The sequence below is a fragment of the Helicoverpa armigera genome, chromosome 8 (genome assembly GCF_030705265.1).
Source record: "Helicoverpa armigera isolate CAAS_96S chromosome 8, ASM3070526v1, whole genome shotgun sequence".
In the NCBI taxonomy this organism is placed as follows: domain Eukaryota; kingdom Metazoa; phylum Arthropoda; class Insecta; order Lepidoptera; family Noctuidae; genus Helicoverpa; species Helicoverpa armigera.
The window spans coordinates 2,095,370-2,115,793 of NC_087127.1; the positions used below are offsets into that span (position 1 = coordinate 2,095,370).

At 37.1% G+C, this 20,424-nt stretch overlaps 1 protein-coding gene across 1 annotated transcript; it reads left to right on the plus strand.

Annotated features, from left to right (window-relative positions):
• Nucleotides 1-155: 155 nt before the first annotated feature.
• On the plus strand, nucleotides 156-20,072 carry LOC110383688 (atrial natriuretic peptide receptor 2). Its single transcript, XM_021344494.3, has 10 exons — nucleotides 156-276; nucleotides 3,186-3,314; nucleotides 8,644-8,773; nucleotides 10,609-10,731; nucleotides 16,105-16,194; nucleotides 17,013-17,136; nucleotides 17,435-17,523; nucleotides 18,166-18,295; nucleotides 18,842-18,933; nucleotides 19,825-20,072. Exons 1-10 carry the CDS (start codon nucleotides 164-166, stop codon nucleotides 19,981-19,983), a joined length of 1,179 nt encoding a protein of 392 aa, XP_021200169.3. The 5' UTR covers nucleotides 156-163; the 3' UTR covers nucleotides 19,984-20,072.
• The last annotated feature ends 352 nt before the right edge of the window (nucleotides 20,073-20,424 follow it).

Genomic DNA, 20,424 nt, shown 5'->3' on the forward strand with positions numbered 1-20,424 from the left:
GGTATGCCATAATATGTCTTAATAATTCCTCCCCACATACATTTGACGAGTAAGTGTTTTCTCTTGCCTAACGTTTCAATTGCCAGCAAAAATGGTAATTTTTATGAAGGATTGATTTCAAATTTAATTTGGATTTCATACTTTTCGCAGGTATATAGCTCATATGGTCTTGGGGCGTGATTTGCTGGACAATACTTTGAACTTGGTACCATCGTTGATACCCCTGCATAAAGACATCAAAGAAGACAGCTTTGAGTATCAGGATCTAGAGAAGAAGTAAGTAGAACAACATTATTTTATTTACAAGAAGATTAATATAATAATAAAATAAATAAAATAAAATAAAATAATGTTTATTGACATAAGTAACCTTACATAGCTCTGACATTGTCGTTGAGCCACAAACTAAGCGCAGCTTGTATCTTGTGGCTCCGAGTGCGATAATTAGTCTTAATAGTATAAAGTTACATAGTATCTTTGGAGTTTTAGGGAAGGACTTAAATTTAGGTACATATCGAAATTAAATAAAACTGGGTAAAGTATTCGGGCTTATTTGCTAGTTTAGAGTGTGTGATGTAGTGTGTGTGTGTGTGTGTGGTGAGAGTGTGTGGCGTGTTAAGTCAGTGTGAGAGTGTCAGTGTTGATGGTGAGGGTGAGTTTATGCTACAACAGAGCTTCAGTTTCCGTGTATGAGAGTTTTAGGAGGGCTGCTGTTAATTTCTTTTTACACATTTTAAATGTACAGTCCCTTAGGTTACAAATCCTGTTGACTTTGTTGTATGTGTTTGGATGCGAGAATGTTATACAACGTCTGGCTAGTTCGGAGTTGGCAGTTGGAATAGGAATCCTAAATACCCGTTTCCTGAGTATTTCTTGATAGTCTGCGCGTTTTCTGACAAGTGTGTGGGTGACGAGCGTTGCCTTAAGTATGTACAGTTGGCGGACCCTTAGTACTTGAAACTTTTCATATACTGAGTTCGTGGGAAATATGAAAGGCAATTTTAAAGCTACCTTGATCAAGGCTCGTTGTGCTCTTTCCAAAATAATGAAGGTGCTCTTTCCAGCACTCCCCCATATACGTATGCAGTATTGTATGACGGATTGGCAAAGCGCGTAGTAAACAGTTCTCAGTACGTCTAATGGAGAGCAGTCCCTAAGTTTTTTCATTACGTGTATTAATTTGCGGACTCTAGCAGACAGTGAGAAGATGTGTGCTTTGTAATTCAGATGGTGGTCTATGATTATCCCTAGGTATTTAATTGTTTCAGTACGTGCAAGGGTATCACAGGCGCAACTTTGTTGGGGGTCATTATTATTTACTTGTGTGCATGTGTGTATTTTTATAGTAAATGAGCGAGGAGGGCAGGTATGATTCGTTTTACAGAAGGTAATGAATTTGCTCTTGGTAATATTGAGTGTCAATAGATTAAGGTCTAGAGATATCGCAATCTCGGAGAGACCACGTTCTGCTATGTTACGTACACCGTCCCAAGTATTGCCATGGAAGACAATGGCTGTGTCGTCGGCGTAAGTAATTACTTCCGCACCGTTGATGGGTAAACTTACTATATCATTTATGTACAATGTGAACAAGGTAGGACCGAGGGTACTACCTTGAGGAACGCCGTAGTTGATTGGGAGGAGTTTGCTTCTTTGGAAGCCTATTTTAACATATTGCTTTCGGAATGTAAGGTAGCTGCGGAACCATTCCAGAGAGTTGCCCTAATGCCTATAAACTCTAATTTTTTTAGTAGTAACCCCGTCGATACTGTGTCGAACGCCTTTGCGAGATCGAGGAATACACCAATACAGCATTCTCCGTGTTCGATATAGTGAGAAACTCGATCTGTCAGGAGTGCCACAGCGTCTTCAGTGGATCTACCTTGACGAAAGCCAAACTGCCGATCTGAAATGATTTGGTTTTTGTCGACATAGTCTATAAGTCTTTTGTTAACAATTTTCTCTAGTGTTTTTGAAACTATGCTTAAGAGAGCTATAGGTCTGTAGTTTTTAGGATCGTCTTTAGGACCAGTTTTGTAAATAGGAGTAACAGATGCCGTCTTCCAGGAGTCAGGAAAGACACCGCTTTCTAAACTTAAATTGAAAATGTGGGTTAGAGGTTTTATGAAGCTGTTTAGACATTTTGAGAGTAGGAGTACCGTGAGTTGATCGGGACCAGGTGCACTGTCAATTTTCAGATTACGTATAATGTCGGTGATTTCTTGTTCGTCAGTCGGATTCATGAAAAATGATTGTGAGATGGTTTGTGAAGGTCGGTAAGAATCTATTAAAAAGTTTTGTGTAATTCCAAGTTTATTAAGAATTTTGGCTGCGTGTTCCTCTCCCACATTAACAAAATGTTGATTGCAACTGTCAAGTGCTTGTACGGGGGAAGAACTGGATGCAATTAGCTCTCTAGCATTGTTTTGGGTGTTTTTATTTCCACATATGTCTTTTATAGCAGTCCAAAGCCTTTTGGGATTGTTTTTATTTCCGTCTATTTCCTTCTTGTTGTGTAAAGTTTTGAGATTTCGTAGCAACAAATATACGTGGTTTCTGTATCGGGTGTAAATTAAGTGTTTGGTGGCATCATTAGGGTTGGCTTTGCACTCTAGGTGTAGTTTGTCACGGTGTCTCATGCATCTAATTAAGCCGGGTGTGACCCACGGTTGGATATTGGCTAGTTTTCTCGAGATTTTTATTTCTTTTGTGTGTTTGTTAATGGCACTAGAAACGATATATAATACTTATGTTGACAACATTGACAAGAAACATTATAAGAGAAAGATGACTATTTTGGGGAAGGTCATCATCCCTTCTTACAATTTTCTATCTATCAATATTCAATCTTGCCCTTATTAACATTTTATTTGGATTCAATGCATCATGTCATCCCACAAGTGAAATTTTCTTCAACAATATAGGTAGGTTTGATAATATTTTTTTGGATAATAAATAATCAAATGACCCCTCCCGCTGTGGTTGCAGCGTGATGGAGTATCAGACTCTTACTGACTAAAACCCACCATTTTCTTTCTTAAGCCTTTTATGTACCAGGGTTGCGATTACTCTTTCGAACAATCCCGTAGCCCGGGCAGGCTTTATCAATGGCAGACTCTCTGGTACTTGTTCCTACTTCTAGTACTTGACTTTTGAAGATAGGTTTTTAAATGGATTTTCATCAGGAACCAGCAGATTGTGGATAACAAACACCAGGATGGGAGCGTAGCTGACGCGATCGAGTATTTCGACCAGACTGCTACCTTTCTCGACAAACTACGGGCTGTACAGAAGCAATTAAGAGAATATATTAGGTAAGCTAAATTACATTTAAGCTATATTGTAAAACAAAAGATTTGGTTGAACGCACTAATCTTTCAAACGCTTTTATTATGTCGACGTCTATGGAATAAAATCTAAAGTAATTTCAAGGACACTCTTAGGATCTAGACTTAAAGTTCCATCGGTGGGTTTCAGGGGGTTCCGTAGTGAACTCTGAAAACGAAATCTAAATATTTTTGAAATTGGTCCCAGAGGTCCAGTTGAAAAACCGGTTCAAATGTTCTCCATAGATAGTCACTTTAGCAGTAGGAGTGGTCAAAATAGATTCAGTTACAATCTACAGATCAGTTGTATGTAGATCTGATTCAGATGATAGTATAATAACAAGGTATTGTGGAACTGATCTGATAATGGGGCCGAAATATTATATACTGAAACTTCATGATGGAACATCGTATCATAGCTGCGTTTGGACTTGTTAGAAAAGTCTTGTGATGAACATCGACCATGGTTTCAAGGTCTAATGATGAAACCGGTTTTTACGTACATTTATAAAAGTGTGCTTTTATAGTTATTTATTTTCTTCCAAAATAGAACTGCAAATTCTCAGTCAAATCCTTTAACATTTTATATTTAAAATTACAATGCAAACAAAAATGAACTCTAACTGTTCAGATATGAGAGCTAAAATGCGATACTTTAAAAGATTGATGCCAGTTACTATATAATTAAATTTGTGATGATTGAGACAATTCATTTTTGCAATGAAGTCGCAACAGAGTGCAATTATAATGTATTTATTTCAATTTACAAATCGAAAAGAAGCCCAATTAATTGACTCTATAATCTATAATATAAAAATGAATCGCAAAATGTGTTGGTAAGCGCATAAGTCAACAACGCCTGGACCAATTTGGCTAATTCTTTTTTTTGTTGTGTTTTTTATTGTCAGGAGAAGGTTCTTATGAAAGAAAAAATAGGGTAAAGTAGAGAAGTCAGTTGACGGGAGCGAAGCCGCGGGCAAAAGCTAGTAATATTATAAAACTGACGAGTTTATTTCCTAGAACGCTCTGAACTCAGAAACTACCGGACCGATTTGAAAAATTTCTTCAGTGTTACATGTCGTATAAATCTAGGTACTCTTTTTATTCAAGTGCAAGGAATAGTAGAGATGCGGGTAAAATCGCAGATGGAAGCTTCATTATCATTATTAGCCTTTTTATCGTCCCACTGCTAGGCACAGGCCTCCTCTCACACGGAGAAGGATTGGTCGTTAACCACCACGATTACTCAATGCAGATTGGTGATTTCAAACTTTATAGTCCAGGTTTCTTCAAGCTGTTTTCCTTCACCTTTTTTTAACCAGTCATGGTGTCCAAGATATACTTAGAAAGTACATACAAACTTAGAAAAGTTGCATTGGAACTTGCTTGTCTAGGAACGGAACACACACACTCATACTTGAGAGGTTGGTTCTTTACCCACTAGGCCACCACGACTTTTTATCTGGTTGCAACTGCAGTCTAGCCAAGCTTGGCGCCGTCACAAGACACGATAAAACTGTAATTACTGCTCTTAATAGTGTAACCTGATAATTACCAACATGGCCAAGACAGAAGATATTCCATGTTATTACTGAAGAAATTGTGATACGTTAATATATATCTTTCATATATATTTTAACCATAAAAGTTTAATTGAATAATTATCCCCTTGTATGCCGGTGTGTATATACGCGAGACATAATTGATTTTCTATTGTCCTCTAATTAGCGGCATTCAAGAGATTAAACCTCCGATTAACGGATCAAATCGGATCGAATCTCACCAGTCATTAGAACACTTTTCGCAGTCCTTTCGGGAGTCACGCTAGCTAGTCCTATTTGGCTGCATCAGGTTAGAGTGGACGCTGACCTAGTATACCTGGGAAAAGGCTAGGCAGATGATTATCCGGACCTTTACCATAAATGGCGTAGCAGTTTCCTTAATTGTATGAATTGTATCAGACGTTTTACAGTGGAAGCATTGCTACGCTACTCTCAAACAAAGTCACTTTCCCTTTCGTAATAAACTTCAAAGAGAATATGCCACAATTGCCACAAATAATGTCCCATAAATAACTCTAAGTGTGAATACATTCAGTAAAGCATGTATTTGTCAAATTTACGTAATTGCTATAATTAGAAATATGGTTCGGCGCCGCTACATCACTTCGGCGCTTTCACACTTGCGAATTTCGTCTCATGTAGCATAAGAAGCACCGAGCGTAAACGCATGACACATTCCAAGCTTTTGTGCGATTAAATGACGGAGTAAGGAAGATGAGCGGAGATGCCATAATGTAGGTAGGTAGGTGTATGTAGGTCAGGCACCTTCTTCTGGGTCAAATTCGCATGGTGAGCGAGCATCACCTATACAATCAATTATGAGTGATGGTTCTTTAAGAAAATTTTTAACGAGTTTTGGTATTACAACAAATGGTCGGGTCTAAAGAAAGTGTATAAGGGCGAAGACAGTAGCGATCCTCGGTCTCCGCACACCCGTATTTTGGCGCGCTACTTTCTTAGGCGATTTTTCGTTATGGCGCCTCCACTAGTCATTTTTTTCTCCACGGGATAATGTTTCATACCGGTATAAGTTGACAACTGTTTGCCGTCCCTCGTACACGCAAACTTCTTCCCATTAATAATACACAGGAAATGAGGCCGTTATTGGGGGCTGTCTCATGTAATTTTGATGTTCGAAAAGTGCCGTTTTCAACTTTGAACATAATGCTTTTTGATGGATTGATAGGCGCGCGACGACAGTGACAAAGCGCTGTAAAGTCATAATAGTCAAAGACTTTATTACATTCTCTAAACACATGAACGAATTAATTTGCGGAATGATCTATTAGGTAAGTTTGCGAGAACCTGTACACATAGAAACGTTCTAGAAGCCTGAATTTTGAGATAATTGTGCTTATATACCAATGCCAGTTATGACAAGAATGTCAACCATCTACGGACTTCTAGTTCTACTTTTACGATCGATTGATCCGCGTGGCTTTAGCTTAACCACGAGGTCTTTTACTACTTACGTTCCTCCCACACAAACTTGAATGATCTAGTAAAGCTAAGAGTAAGATAACCCACGCTTTGCTTCGTCATATACTAAGACGGACGTAACATAGTGACTTAGATTTCTTGTGTAACGTATGACGAATCACTCCGTGACAAAGTTGTAGAAAAATCCGATCGAATGAGGATTGATTTAATTTTTTAGTTCCTTGTGACTAATAACTATTTTTTTTTTTTGTTGAGATTAACGAAGTGTAACTGGATTATTCAGTCAGTGTTGATAGTTAAATTCTCATATGTGTGTTCATTGAGAGTACCCAAAGAAGAATTTCTCGATTCCAATCAAAGTTGTCAGTCGGTCTGATTTCGGACAAATATCTAATCACATGTTTACTATCATTCACGTTCGTACTGATTAAAGAACAACATAAACCAACATAAAGTTTGCAGTGTCATTTAACCAGTTATGGTCCAACTTGCCATTGTTTACAGAATGCCTTTGTGTTATCAGTTTGGCCATAAAATCGAAAGAAAATATAGCCATATTACTCGTTGTTAGTGTAACTTTCCAACGATTCGTTGAAATCTGTTCAGTAATTTTGGCGCTTTTTGCGTATAAACAAACAAAAAAATATCTTCTTTATTATAATAGTCTACTAGTATAGAAATATAGATTTACGTATAGTTTATTCAGTTCATGTTCATTCACGTGCTAGTAAGACGGAAAACTATAAATTCCAGGCCAACTTATCTTCACACTTCTTTGCCTTCATTGCCTTTAAAGTTCAACACGACTTCTGGTTTTAATGCCATATCGCATAATGAAAAATACTTATATTAGAAAATTCTATGAATAGAACGAAAATTTGATAATAATAAGAAACATAAGAAAAACGAAAATGATTAAATCGAGGATCGGGATTGAATAATTGATAGAGGCTTAAACAGGAATGAATTAGATACATATTTATTCAGAGAAATGGCTAGGCAGATGACTTCATAGTAAGCTGACCTATAGTTGCTAAGTCTGTATCATCATCATCTTCCGAGCCTTTTTCCCAAACTATGTTGGGGTCGGCTTCCAGTCTAACCAGATTCAGCTGAGTACGGTAGACCGCACATCAGTGGTAACTGTCATGCACCTTAACTCAATAGTAATAAGTACGATTTTCCTATAAAACTGTTACCACTGACCTGAAGTTGACTGTACCAGTGCTTTACAAGAAGCGACTGCCTATCTGACCTCCTCAACCCAGTTACCCGGGCAACCCGATACCCCTTGGTTAGACTGGTACTTGGTTAGACTGGTACTTGGATAGTTGCTAAGTCTACATTCTAGGTATTAACTAGGGTTTGTGATGTCACTTGACCACGAAACAGATGACGCAAATAACAATACTTTGAATGAACTTAGTGACCGCAAAACCGTGACAGTTTATAATAACTACGTAATTATTAAACAATATAATTATTTTATTGCAATATAAGTTATGCAATTCTACCTAAGTTGTGTTGGTTAGCAACATTTATGTTTGCAACTTTTGTCCGGGATATCATATAGCCTTTGTTACTCGAGAAGAGTGTAGCTTTTCGGCTGTGAAATAATTTTTCATATCGGTTCAGTTGTTTTGGGGCTTTTAGGGTTCAAATAAACAAACAAAAAATGATTTCTATTTATAACACTACTAGCTGCGGTTTCACCCGCTCCCCGTGGAAACTACTGCTCTACTGAAATAAAATATAGCCTATGTTACTCGAGAAGAGTGTGCTTGCCAACAGTTAAAGCATTTTACAAATCGGTTTAGTAGTTTTGGAGCCTTTAGGATACAAACAAACAAATATTTTTTTCCTCGTTATTATGTTAAGTATAGACTGTTACGTAGGTTTGAAGTATGCAACGGTATTTTATTGCAGAAAATTACACCATGTTTTGTAATATGCTCTACACTCACTGTTTAGGTTTTTATGAATATTGTGAAATTAATAATTAAAAGCCTACTTGTACTGGCTTCACATGGCTAATTTATTTATATCTATACTAACTATCTATATTTGTTTGAACGCGCTAATCTCAGGAACTACTGGTCCGATTTGAATATTTCTTTCAGTGTTAGATAGCCTATTTATCAAGGAAGGCTATAGGCTATAGGCTTTTTATCCCGGTACGGGATGTAGTTCCCACGGGATGCGGGTGAAACCGCTGGCAGAAGCTAGTCGATGATATATTCTTTCCCTGCAAATGCGTTGGCCCTTTAACTTAGCGCGTGCTATTTTGCTTTCTAAACTACAATGTATTGTTACAGAGATGGAGTGACAGTCAGTTTGACAGAAGCAAGGAGGTCGGAGGTCGTATGCGCAGGAATTTTGATACTCGTCTGCGTTGTGTCGCCCATCATCATAGCTTTAGTCCGAAATGCTGTCAATACGATACAGGTAATAAAATAATGATTCTTTTAATGTTTTGATTAATTTCAGCAGAGCCATAGCCGAGCGTTTTTATCTGCTGCATGACTTCGTTTTGACAGAGATACGCGCTTACACACGCGATATATATGGCACTCCTAAGAGTGCAAAGCATATTGTACACTTTTAGTCAGTTGATAGTTTGTTTGGGCTCATAAATCAGCATGAGGACAAATGGTAGTAAGCACATTACAAAGATCAGGTCTTTAGCCGTTATTTGACCGACTGAAAAATTTGATTGGAATTGAGATTTTCTTTAAAACAATCTTTTGTCAACTGGCCGATTGTTTAGCCTGCAGTGTACTCCAAAGTCATGAATCTTCGAATATTTTGATGCGGCACTCAATACGGTTAAAGCTATAGAAGCTGTTAAAACCAAAAGCTCATATGTAACCCCAGATACTACAGATAGATTAAATAATAACAATTCAACCGATGTACTCATTACAAGTTTAGGAACAACAATTGAAGATCACCAAATTATTTCTGGATCGGGAAACTCCGGAAATATTCGCGTCCCGACAGACACTAAAACAAACAAATTCTTGAGCCAAGAATACCCACTCAATGGACGTGAGATAAATATACAATCGTTGGCGTGTATTTTGCAACAGTAATATTATTATTATGTCGGCCAAAGTCAATGTCTCGCGTTTGCGGCCAATGTACGGGCGCGAATTGAATTAATGATAGCTATATAACAGCTCAATCTATTCAAATTTGTAATCTGTAGGCAATCTTTTTATTGGGTTCAGGGTTCGGAAAAACCTGATGATTTGATCGGAAGGAGACAAAATATATGTATTCTGTGTACCTAAGTCTACCTGCTAGTTGCCTCTAATATCATTTTTCGGATAAATTGTTTATCTAATAGTGCATTTAATACGACTTCACTACATAGTATAAAACAAAGTCGCTTTTTCTGTCCCTATGCCCCTTTGTAGGCTTAAATCTTCAAAACTACGCAGCGGATTTTCATGCAGTTTTTTTTTATCAGATAGACTGTTTCAAGAGGATTTTTTTTATGTATAATAATATACAGTAAATAGTGGGGAAACTGTTATCAAGTGCGAAGCCGGGGCGGGTCGCTAGTTATTTTATAAATATATATTACCCGGCTACACCAGTGTGTCACCATCCATATTCCATATCTGGTTAAACGTCCTAAGAGTCCAGTATTGAAGAAAAACTGAAAACTAAATCGTTCTTTCACAATAAACATGAATGGAAAATTATTTAAATTGTTATGTTCGCTATTTTGAACTTTAACGTGCAATTTCGTTTGCTATTAACTGAAAGCGGTATTAAGGCGAATTTCTCGTAATTAAACAGTAATTAAGGATGATTATTAGTTAAACGTTTTCATGACAGCTTAAGTATTTTATGGTCTTTGCCTACAGAGGTATTTCTGTTACTTATGTTCACAAGAATAGATAGAATTTATTTTTTTTTGCTGGGAAATCATCAGATCAGTTACGAGTAGTTGGAAGCCAGAAAGTTTGACAACCAGTCTTCCGTCCCCATTCAGAGACATTTAATGGTTACTTAAGCCATTCCTTAGTGAAGGATTTGTATGACATTACTAACATTATGACGTAATCATTAAATGTCTCTGAGTGGGGACGTTACTAAGGGGTATCGGATTGTCTGAGTGCTGGGTTGAGGAGGTCAGATCTTGTAAAAGACTGGTACTCAGCTGCATCCGATTAGACTGGCAGCCAATCCCCCCATTGTTGGGAAAAGGCTAGGCAGATGATGAGTTTTAGACAGCTTTTTTCTGACTTAGTGTTAATGTGTATTTTCAGGTATACGCCAGTAATTTAGCAGAGAAGGCTCGTGAACTGGAGTATGAAAAAGAACTGAGCGATTCCTTGCTGTACCAGATGCTGCCTCCTAGTATTGCGAAACAACTCAAACAGACTCAACAGGTAAGAACACAACGTAACTCTTTTTGGGCAGTCGGGTAAAAATAAAGCTTCGAAAATCTCGTTAGTTTTACAGGACTTTTGTATATTGACAGCTGTAGTGTAGTTAGAAACTTTTTCATTTGTAAGGTTTTATTCATTATTTTGATACTGTCCGGACAATCATTTTAAATGCGTTCTATGGAAAATAGTAGATTAGAATTTTTATATTGAAGTATGTCACTTCACCTCTCGAGCCCAAACAATAAACGTCGTGATATCGAATCAGTTTTTCATTTTGAGCAAGATACTTAATTCTCTCCCGGTCCTACAGTACCTACAAAAGTTGGATTACAAACTGGGATCAAAAGGGAATGATTAACTTTTTAATTCCCGATGCAAAGCGACGTGGTGCACCCATGTGTGTGCATGTGTGGGTATGTGTGAGTTTCTATATGTGGTAGCTACAATAGTTGCCGAGTCATCCACTCCGATATACTTTTGTTTTTGGTTTGAAAATGTTTATAGCCGTGTCACTCTTAGTAATGTTCGCGACATCAATTCTTGGATAAATAACGATAACTTGGATTTGACGTGAAAACAAGTAACCTAAACGTCAGATTTGTAAAATGGAATAGTATTTTTTTTATTGTCTACTCAATTAACCTCTCAATGTTCACCTGTAAGGTCTTGGGAACTACATGTTACCTATTTGTCAGGTCGCGTGCCATGCTTTGATCCGATGCACATTATTATGATGAATAATACGTCTTAATTGGACTCTTCCAATTTAAGCACACAGGAACAAAATGAGTCTGTTTTCAATTGTAAAAGGCGCTACTACATATTTAGACTAAAGATGAATGAATCAGTTGTACTACTCGTAATGCATACGGGACATATTGTTTGACATTGATAAAATACAAACGGAACAATTTAGCAATGATATTATGAATCAGCTACTTACAGCGCTTTTGGTATTCAATATATATGAATGGACAGTACATAAAACAGATTGTCGAAACCACAGTGGCGCCTCAAGCCGAGCGAACCTCATTGGAGGAACCTCTTAACAACCGCGGAATAAGGAAAGGTCAGCGGAGATACCATAATACCTACAAGTAGGTCAGGCGTCTTCTTCTAGGTCCTAGGTCATATTCGTACTGTAACTATGTCCAAAACGATCAGTTACGATAGCACGTTCCGATTCTTTGAGACATTTAAATTTATTAAATGGTCGGGTCCAAAGAAGGCGTATAAGAACGAAAACAGTATCATTCCTCGCCCTGGCTCACCCACATTTTGGCGAGCTATTTTCTTAGACGATTCTCCGTTATGGCACCTCCGCTTGTCATTTTGTCTCCATGGCAACAACGCAGGTTAGAACGAAACAGGTTGGCCGAGTAAGGTCATGCGCCGTGACCATATAAAGTCTTGGACGCGTGTTCATTCAATGTATGAATCATAGTTGTCAGGAGATCGTTGGCCGGACATTTAACTTTCGATTTTACATCCTTTAAGATAAATATGTTAAGAAAATCTTGTAGACTGACCTTGCATCGATATTAATTCTTAAACTGATTAGAATAATCATTATTAGTCAATGACCACCCAAATGGATCCATAAATATTGTGAAGTTTCAAATCGTTTCAAAATATAAAACACTTATATGCCCGTTTTCACCAACAATCTCTTAACGTTTCCTTAACTAAGTGTGACCTAGAATAAGGGCTCCCCCAATACTTAAAGGCATAACAATCAGGGACACTTTAACTTTAGTGAAAACGAAATTCGTATTAAGTGTTCCCTAAATGCTCTTAGGGGATCCCTAAAAGGGATTTGTTGGTGAAAATGGGCATAACTTACATATTCTTAATGGATCTTGCTAATATCATATTATGTTATGTATATCTGAACGATTTGAATTGAACGACATTGATTCATATGTTGACCTCGCATTCCGTACAAAAACATATCCTTTTAGCCAAGTGATTTTTATATCTCTTCACTCTATTTAGAGATGTAATGCATTTTATGCTTAATTAGTAATGATACTAGGTTTTCACCGTGATTACCGGATACTGAAAATAAACCACTTCCCGCATTTGGATAAAAAGCAGCCTATATTTTTTCTCAGGCTGTAGAACATCTGTGTATCTTTGTATACCAAAGACAATCAGATTTTATCAAATCGACTAAATAATTTATCTCGTCACTTTTAATTTTATTTGAAATTGTCTGAATAAATTGAAAAAAAAACTCGTAATAAACTTAATTGCGACACGCGGAAGTAAGAACAGTAAAACTAATTACTTAAGTACTTCAAAAGAGAAACCTTACAAACTCATCAAAACTTTGAAGATTGATGAAGGAAAAAGTTTAGAAAATAATTTTATTTTTTTTTCACTCTAAATCAAAATTGATGTAAACCTACTTCAAGCACCTGGGTAAAAAGTAGCATTACAGCCTTCCTCTAAATGTTGAACTTTATAAAACTTAAAGAATTTTTCAAATCGTAGTAGTAGCTCCAGAGATAACCGCGATCAAACAAGCAACCAGACAAATTATTCAGCTTTGTAACATGTGTTGCTGGGGAGTTTGTTGCGCCACTTCTTCTTCTCAACAAAACACATAGGAAGTGGCGAAGGGTGGGCAGTTTAAATTGACATTCAAAAAGTGCCGTTTGGCAGCCAACTTTGAATAAATGATTAGTAAAGATCAAGTCTAAAATACAACGCACTTACGGCCAGTTTCTTCATCAAAAGTAAAAGTCAAAGTAATGTCTAAAGTAAAAGTAACGGTCAAATTCGTTTTTTCAAGTCTGGTGACAGCAAAACTAATAGAAAAAACGAATTTGACCGTTACTTTACTTTAGACATTACTTTGACTTTTACTTTTGATGAAGAAACTAGCTGTTAGTAGGATAATTAATTGGTACTCAAACAGTGATATCATTGTCAATCTGTAATTGTTTTCTATTTATAGAGTGGCGTCTATGACATTTGAATAATTCGTTTCTGACACATGATTTAATTTCAATATTTATTATTGGAAATACCCGCTGATGGTCTCAGAAGTAGTATGGCTCGTGCCCTGTATTATTTAGCTAGAAGTCTTTTAATAATATTATGAATCAGCCTTTATAAGTTGGCGCATTACTGCTTAGAAAAAACACCATTAACATCTAATACTATAATATAATATACTACACAGAGGAAAGATTTGTTTGTTTGTACTCTAAACGATCCGAAAATACTGAACCGATTTGAAATATTCTTTTACTGTTGGGAAGCTTCATTATTCCGCTACATTTTATCCAGGTGCGGGCAGTAGGTAGGTAGAAACGGGTCTATGGGTCAATATAGCCTGCAAATAAAATATATGTTGTTGATTTTTAGGTCTTTTGATCAAAATATAATATCACTTTATTTTTATTACTTATAGTTTATTATTAATAATACATTATTCAGATGACTTTAAACTTGAAAAGTTGTATTACACGTGTGAATTTGCATATAAACAAATGTAAGACGTATGTTTAAATTATTGTCCGTAGGTACGCTATATGAATTTCAAAACAAAACTTGCTCGTACAATATTCATTCATTGTAGTGATAATATAGTCATGTTGTATAATGTTATCAATGAATGTCTGCCTCACGTCTGCTTTTAAAGTACCGTCATAAATTGTACTCTGATACGATTACTAGCTTCCGCCCGTGGTTTCACCCACGTCACCCATTTGACTCTTTAACTATGGGTATCTATACCTCTATGTATGACTATTATAATACTATGCTAATATGTGTTCTTTTGTTTGTACCCCTAAGGCTCCGAAACTACTAAACGGATTTGAACAATTCTTTCACTGTTGGAAAGCTACACTCTTCCCAAGTAACATAGGCATATATTTTATCCCGATACGGGCAGTAGTTCCCACGAGCCGTGGGTGAAACTGCGGAAAAACAGCCAGTCTGTTTATCGTCATAATTTGTACTGTTATGTAAATGCTATAATAATACATATTTGCCTTATCTAACCAATACGTAATGCGTGACACTTTATCGTTTCATGCCATATTTATCAGGTCCACGCCCCAGTTGTGCCTATTTATATACATTTGATTATTATTACGTCAAGTTTATAGGCCAAGTTCAGTACCAGTTCAACTGTTTTATTGGCATTTGAACTGGATATTTAAGCTAGATACAGCTATCATTTGCCGAGCGTTTACCCAACTATGTTGGGGTCGGCTTCCAGTCTAACCGGATGACCGTCAAATGACTGCCAACTGCCAACGATGGCAACTGGAAATGACTGGCAACTGCCAACGATGTTCAAATGTCAACCGGGACCTACAGTTTATCGTGCCCTCCGAAACACAATCACTGTTATCCAAGATATACTCAAAAATACATAAGATAAACCACCAATTAAGCTCAGAAATCAACCACAAAAAAATCTACAATCAATTGAACGATAAAACAATTTAATAGCGATTAAATCATCACTCGGAGTATTCATAAGACACTTGAGGCGGCTTGTAAAGCACACACAATGATTAACGAGCTATTTATAAATCACCAGCTGTATGCGTTATCGCAATGAACTCAGTCGAGTTCAAACGAGTGGCTATCAAGGCCGTTTGTAGGTTATGTATTTATTACACGTAACACTTCGATTTGGAATGATTTGGTGTATCTATAAGTGATATTTATTTTGAAAATAGGTTTAAATCGGCGCGATTCATCATCTGCCTAGTCTTTTCCTATGTTGGGGTCGGCTTCTAGTGTAACAAGATGCAGCTGAGTACCACTGTTTTATAACGAGCGACTACCTATCTGACCTCCTCGACCCAGTTACCTGGGCAAATAGGTCGTTAAATGTAAAACACTGGTACTCAGTTACATCTTGGACTGGAAGCCGAAGAATACAGGAATAGTTAGGGAAAGGCTACGCAGATGATGAGGGACGAAGGTTATGAATATTATTCATACTCGTAGTACAAATTATTGGGTGGTTAACAAATTCGGTAGCAATACATAGTTTGTGATTGAGTCATCTCGCTCGGCACGCATGACCAAAACACTTCAATTTGTTACGTATGAGAAATCTAAATTATTGACTTCCTCTTATGGAACCATGTTATCGCTATCAAGTGTAATTTTCTAGCGTAGTGTACAGTAAATTCTAGACTATCCCTATTAACATATGGCATGCCACTTATTCATGAATCATTTCATGGATATTGGTACGTTTTGAATGCCAATTGCCGACTGCAACTACAGACTCATAATCTGCACTAGATACTAATTAAACTACTTAGGCTAAATATGATGAAGAGCCGAATGATTATGATAATCTTTTTTACTAATTTAGTTGTTTTCTTTTTCCAGGTGCCAGCGGAATTCTTCGCAAGCGTAACCGTGTATTTCAGCGATATTGTTGGATTTACAGCTATAGCTGCTGTGTCTACGCCTTATCAGGTAAATCGATCTACAATCTAGATATATTATAATAAAGCCAAACAGTTTGCTTGCTTGAACGCTCTAATCTCAGCAACTAAAATTCTTTCACAAACAAAAAACCCATTGTCTGCGAGTAGGTAGGTACCTAATATAGGCTAAATTGTATCCCCACGGGATGCGGACGAAACTGCGGGAAAACGTTTAGCGTTTATCAAATATCCTACCAGACAGTTACATGAATGCAGTTTCTTGGAATAGTGTTCACAATAAAATTATTAACTAAGACCGCATTGTTGTGCAATTTTAACAAATGCACCTAAATAAATAATACCTACATACGTCAAGTTCTCAAGAAATAATTACGTCAAATCCGTAATAAAACAATACAATTGTACATTGACATAAATAACATCATTTTTTCCCTGAACGGTGCTTGGCCTCATATTTAGTGAGTATAGTCATGCATCTATTTATCATTCACCTTAAGACTAGCTTCTATCAGCGGTTTCACCCACTTATTACCTCCCCCTTAAAGCGTTCGTAAGTAGCAGGTGGAAGCTCGAACTCAATAATTTTCTTATTTCGGAGACTTTTTCCAATTTAAATATTAAGGACCTTGCATGTGACGATGGCTAGAGACCAGACGATCTGCATTGTAATGCTGTAGAAGATGGAAAGGAAATATGGGCAATTAATTACATGTTTGAGCCCCTTGGGGTTGAAACCCGCGTAGCAATGCCGCTAGCCTTTTGTGTGATCCCCGCTGACAGCGATTAGAATTTTTTGTCACTTCATTTCTATCCGTAAATTGATTAAAATATAATATTTTCTTTCAGGTGATAAGCTTTCTAAATTCAGTGTACAAGTTATTTGATGAGAAAATCGAATGTTATGACGTTTATAAAATTGAAACCATTGGAGATTCTTACATGGTGGCCTCGGGGTTACCAGTAAGAAATGGTATGTATTGATTATATTACTAAATTTTTAGCAGAGATAAACCTTGCTTGTTTGTCAATATTTTTTGGATTAGGTCTTTATGACATACTTATTTTTCATGTATTATCGTAATTGAATCCTGTACCCAGCAGTGAGATGATAAAAAGGCTGTAACTATTACCAGAAATAGTTTTCCAAAACCCTGGTTCACTGAGAACTTTGCATCTGCTTATGACCTCGCAAATCAATATTAATACCCCATCCGTACAAATTATCTAACAAAAATCGTTAAGCTGAGTAATTATAATGTTTTTTTAAGGTAACAAACACGCAACAGAAATAGCAAGTATGGCTCTAGAATTACTGGAAGCTACATCAATGTGCAGACTGCCACACCGACCAGATCAGGTACTTTCTAGGTAATAATATGTCTGTGTCTTTGCTTCAATGCTCTATATTAAGCCAGCTTTTATCTTGCTTAAGCGCTTCTATTTGTTTGTATATCCATGTTTACTTTATTCGTTGTTCTCTTTTTAAAACTTGAATGAGTTTCAAAGAATTCATATCCCTTGTAATCAGACATAAAGTATCATCATAATCTGGCTAGCCTTTTCTTATGGGGTCAGTTTCAAGTTTGAATACTTAGTAACTTCGAACACTTAGTACCTACATTGGGTGATTGAATTTTTCATCATCAGTGTCACAATGTAATGCTGTTTTTTTAGAATATGTTATTATATCTTCTTCTTATAGTAAGTTGAAGGTTTAATCACCTGACAAGCGTTAATGTCACTTAACGAAAGGCAAAATGACTAGCGGAGTCTAAACTTTGACTGTTTCGTCTTGATTTGACAAGGAACCAGAACGCCTCGTTTGTTCTATTAACTGATCAAAACCGTACGTTACTTGACCTACAAGAAGGCGTCAGATCTACCTGCCTTATGGCTTCTCCGTTCATCTCTTCCTCCTCTTTTCTCTTCCCCTTCTGTAGTCACATGATTGCCTGCCAGTTGTTGTCAAAAAGCCACCAACCTATTTTGTTTTTTTCAGACTCTTTGCATGAGAAGTGGCATCCATACCGGGCCTTGCGTAGCAGGAATTGTGGGAAGCAAAATGCCTAGGTATTGCCTATTTGGGGACACGATCAACACAGCCAGTAGAATGGAGAGTACGGGAGAACGTAAGTTAGCCATATCTTAATCATCAACTGCCTATAGCCTTTTCCCAATTTAGTTGGGGTGGGCTTCCAGTCTAACCGGATGCAGCTGAGTACCAGTGTTTTACAAGGAGCGACTGCTTATCTGACCTCTTCAATCCAGTTATCCGGGTATCCTACTGTCCATAGGTAAAACAGGTTATCAGTCTAGCTGACTCTCTCTCTGACTACCTATCTCTTAAAAGACATATCTAAAAAGGCTTCAAAAATAGTTATTTGTTCTAACTCTATAAAGATTATGTAAGTAATTTAGAACCTAAAGATGATACATTTGATTAATCACTTGCTTCTCGGGGGAACTTCTTCCCGGATAAAACACAGAGCACACATAGCCTCACATTGAGCGCAGAGAGTACAGTTTCCTAAAAGTCAAAAAATGATTCAAGTCAATCCTGTAGAACCCTAGATTTGTCTATGCAAACATACAAAGAAGCAATCAAATCTTTCCTGTTAGATATTAGTATATAGGTACCTAGATAAATGTAATGTATAATGATGAAATTTTTACAGCGATGAAGATTCAAATATCTGATGATGTGAAGCGTGCTCTGGACAAGACAGGCCTCTTCCTGACAGCTCCTCGAGGGGTTGTTGACGTCAAGGTAAGTTTCCTTTAACAAACTACATCTTTTGGGTTTAGTAGTCAATTTGTCCGAATTTAAAAGCCTCGAAAGTGCCATTCGTGACTTAAAAATAATACTTTTTTGTGTATGCAACTTGTGCCATAAGAATTTTACTATTCTCGGCTTTATATCTACGCCTTATTTGGACCCAAACATTTTTTGTATTACCAAAAATCGTCAACAGATACCTCAAAGAACCCGAACGCCTCATTAGTTCACACTTAAACTAATCATTTTAGTCAAGCCCATCGTGCGAATTTGACCTACAAGAAGGCGCCTGACCACCTGCATTATGGGATCTCCGCTTATTCTTTTCTTACTTCGTGCACGAGTCAGACACTGAGTCATTGTTTTGACGTAGTAGCGCACACGCTTGGATTGAATGAAATGCCAATCTCTCGTATCCGTCTAGCGCCGCAATTAACTGTCTTCATTTATGTCTTCAACACTGCTCAATTTAAATACAATGACGCACACAGTTTTGGCACTTTTCGGTACTAAATTAACTATGGGCGAATCAACCCATTCAAAAATGTGTAGTCATTCATCATTTTTAAAAAGTCGCAATTGGCACTTTCAAGCCAGTTAAATTTCTACCCCATTTAGAGTACCTACTGAGTACCAGTGTTTTTCATGAAGTGACTGCCGGTCTAACCTTCTAAATACAGTTAATCGAGTAATCTATCAGATTTTTGAGACCATTAGGTGACGCTGGGAGCCAGAGTTTCTGGCAACTACAAGGAACAACTACCAAAACTGTACAAATAACAAACACATTTGTTTAAAGTCGAAAAACCCTATCTTAGCACAATGGGGGTTTTCATTTAGGTAGTACCTATCAATATAATTATAAGACATTTATTATTACAGGGCAAAGGCGAGATGACGACCCATTGGCTAGAAGGCAGGATTGGGCCTTCCCCCGAAAGGCCTACTGTCTCATCTCTGGACTGTACTCCGAGTTTCCTAGCCAGGATCCACTCCCAAAGATCACCCAGATACCACACGGAAAAACCACGGAAACACTAATGTCATAGAAAAATCACTTTTGTTACCATACAAATAAGTCCTATGTTTAATTGTCTTAATGTGCACTTGTGACGTTTTAAATACAATGTATATCAATGGCTTTATTTTCTTTTACACTATTGAATCCTATTTACCTCAAATGAGTGCAAACGGAACCACGGCCATCGGCCTATTATATAAGGCATACTATTTATAAAAGTATTAAGTATAAAATTCTAGTGGCAGTTGTAGAGGCTAAAGATGACATTCCTAACCACGTGTTTCTCGTGTGCGCGTGCGACTAATTACCGACAGGTATGCGGCAATCCATTCTATATAATAAAGAGGAAAAACAACTTGTTTGGATGCAAAAGCGCAGAAACTTCTGAACTGATTTGAAAATCCTTTCACTGTTGTAAAGTCTACACTCTTCCTGAATAAAATAGTCTGTATTTTAGGCAG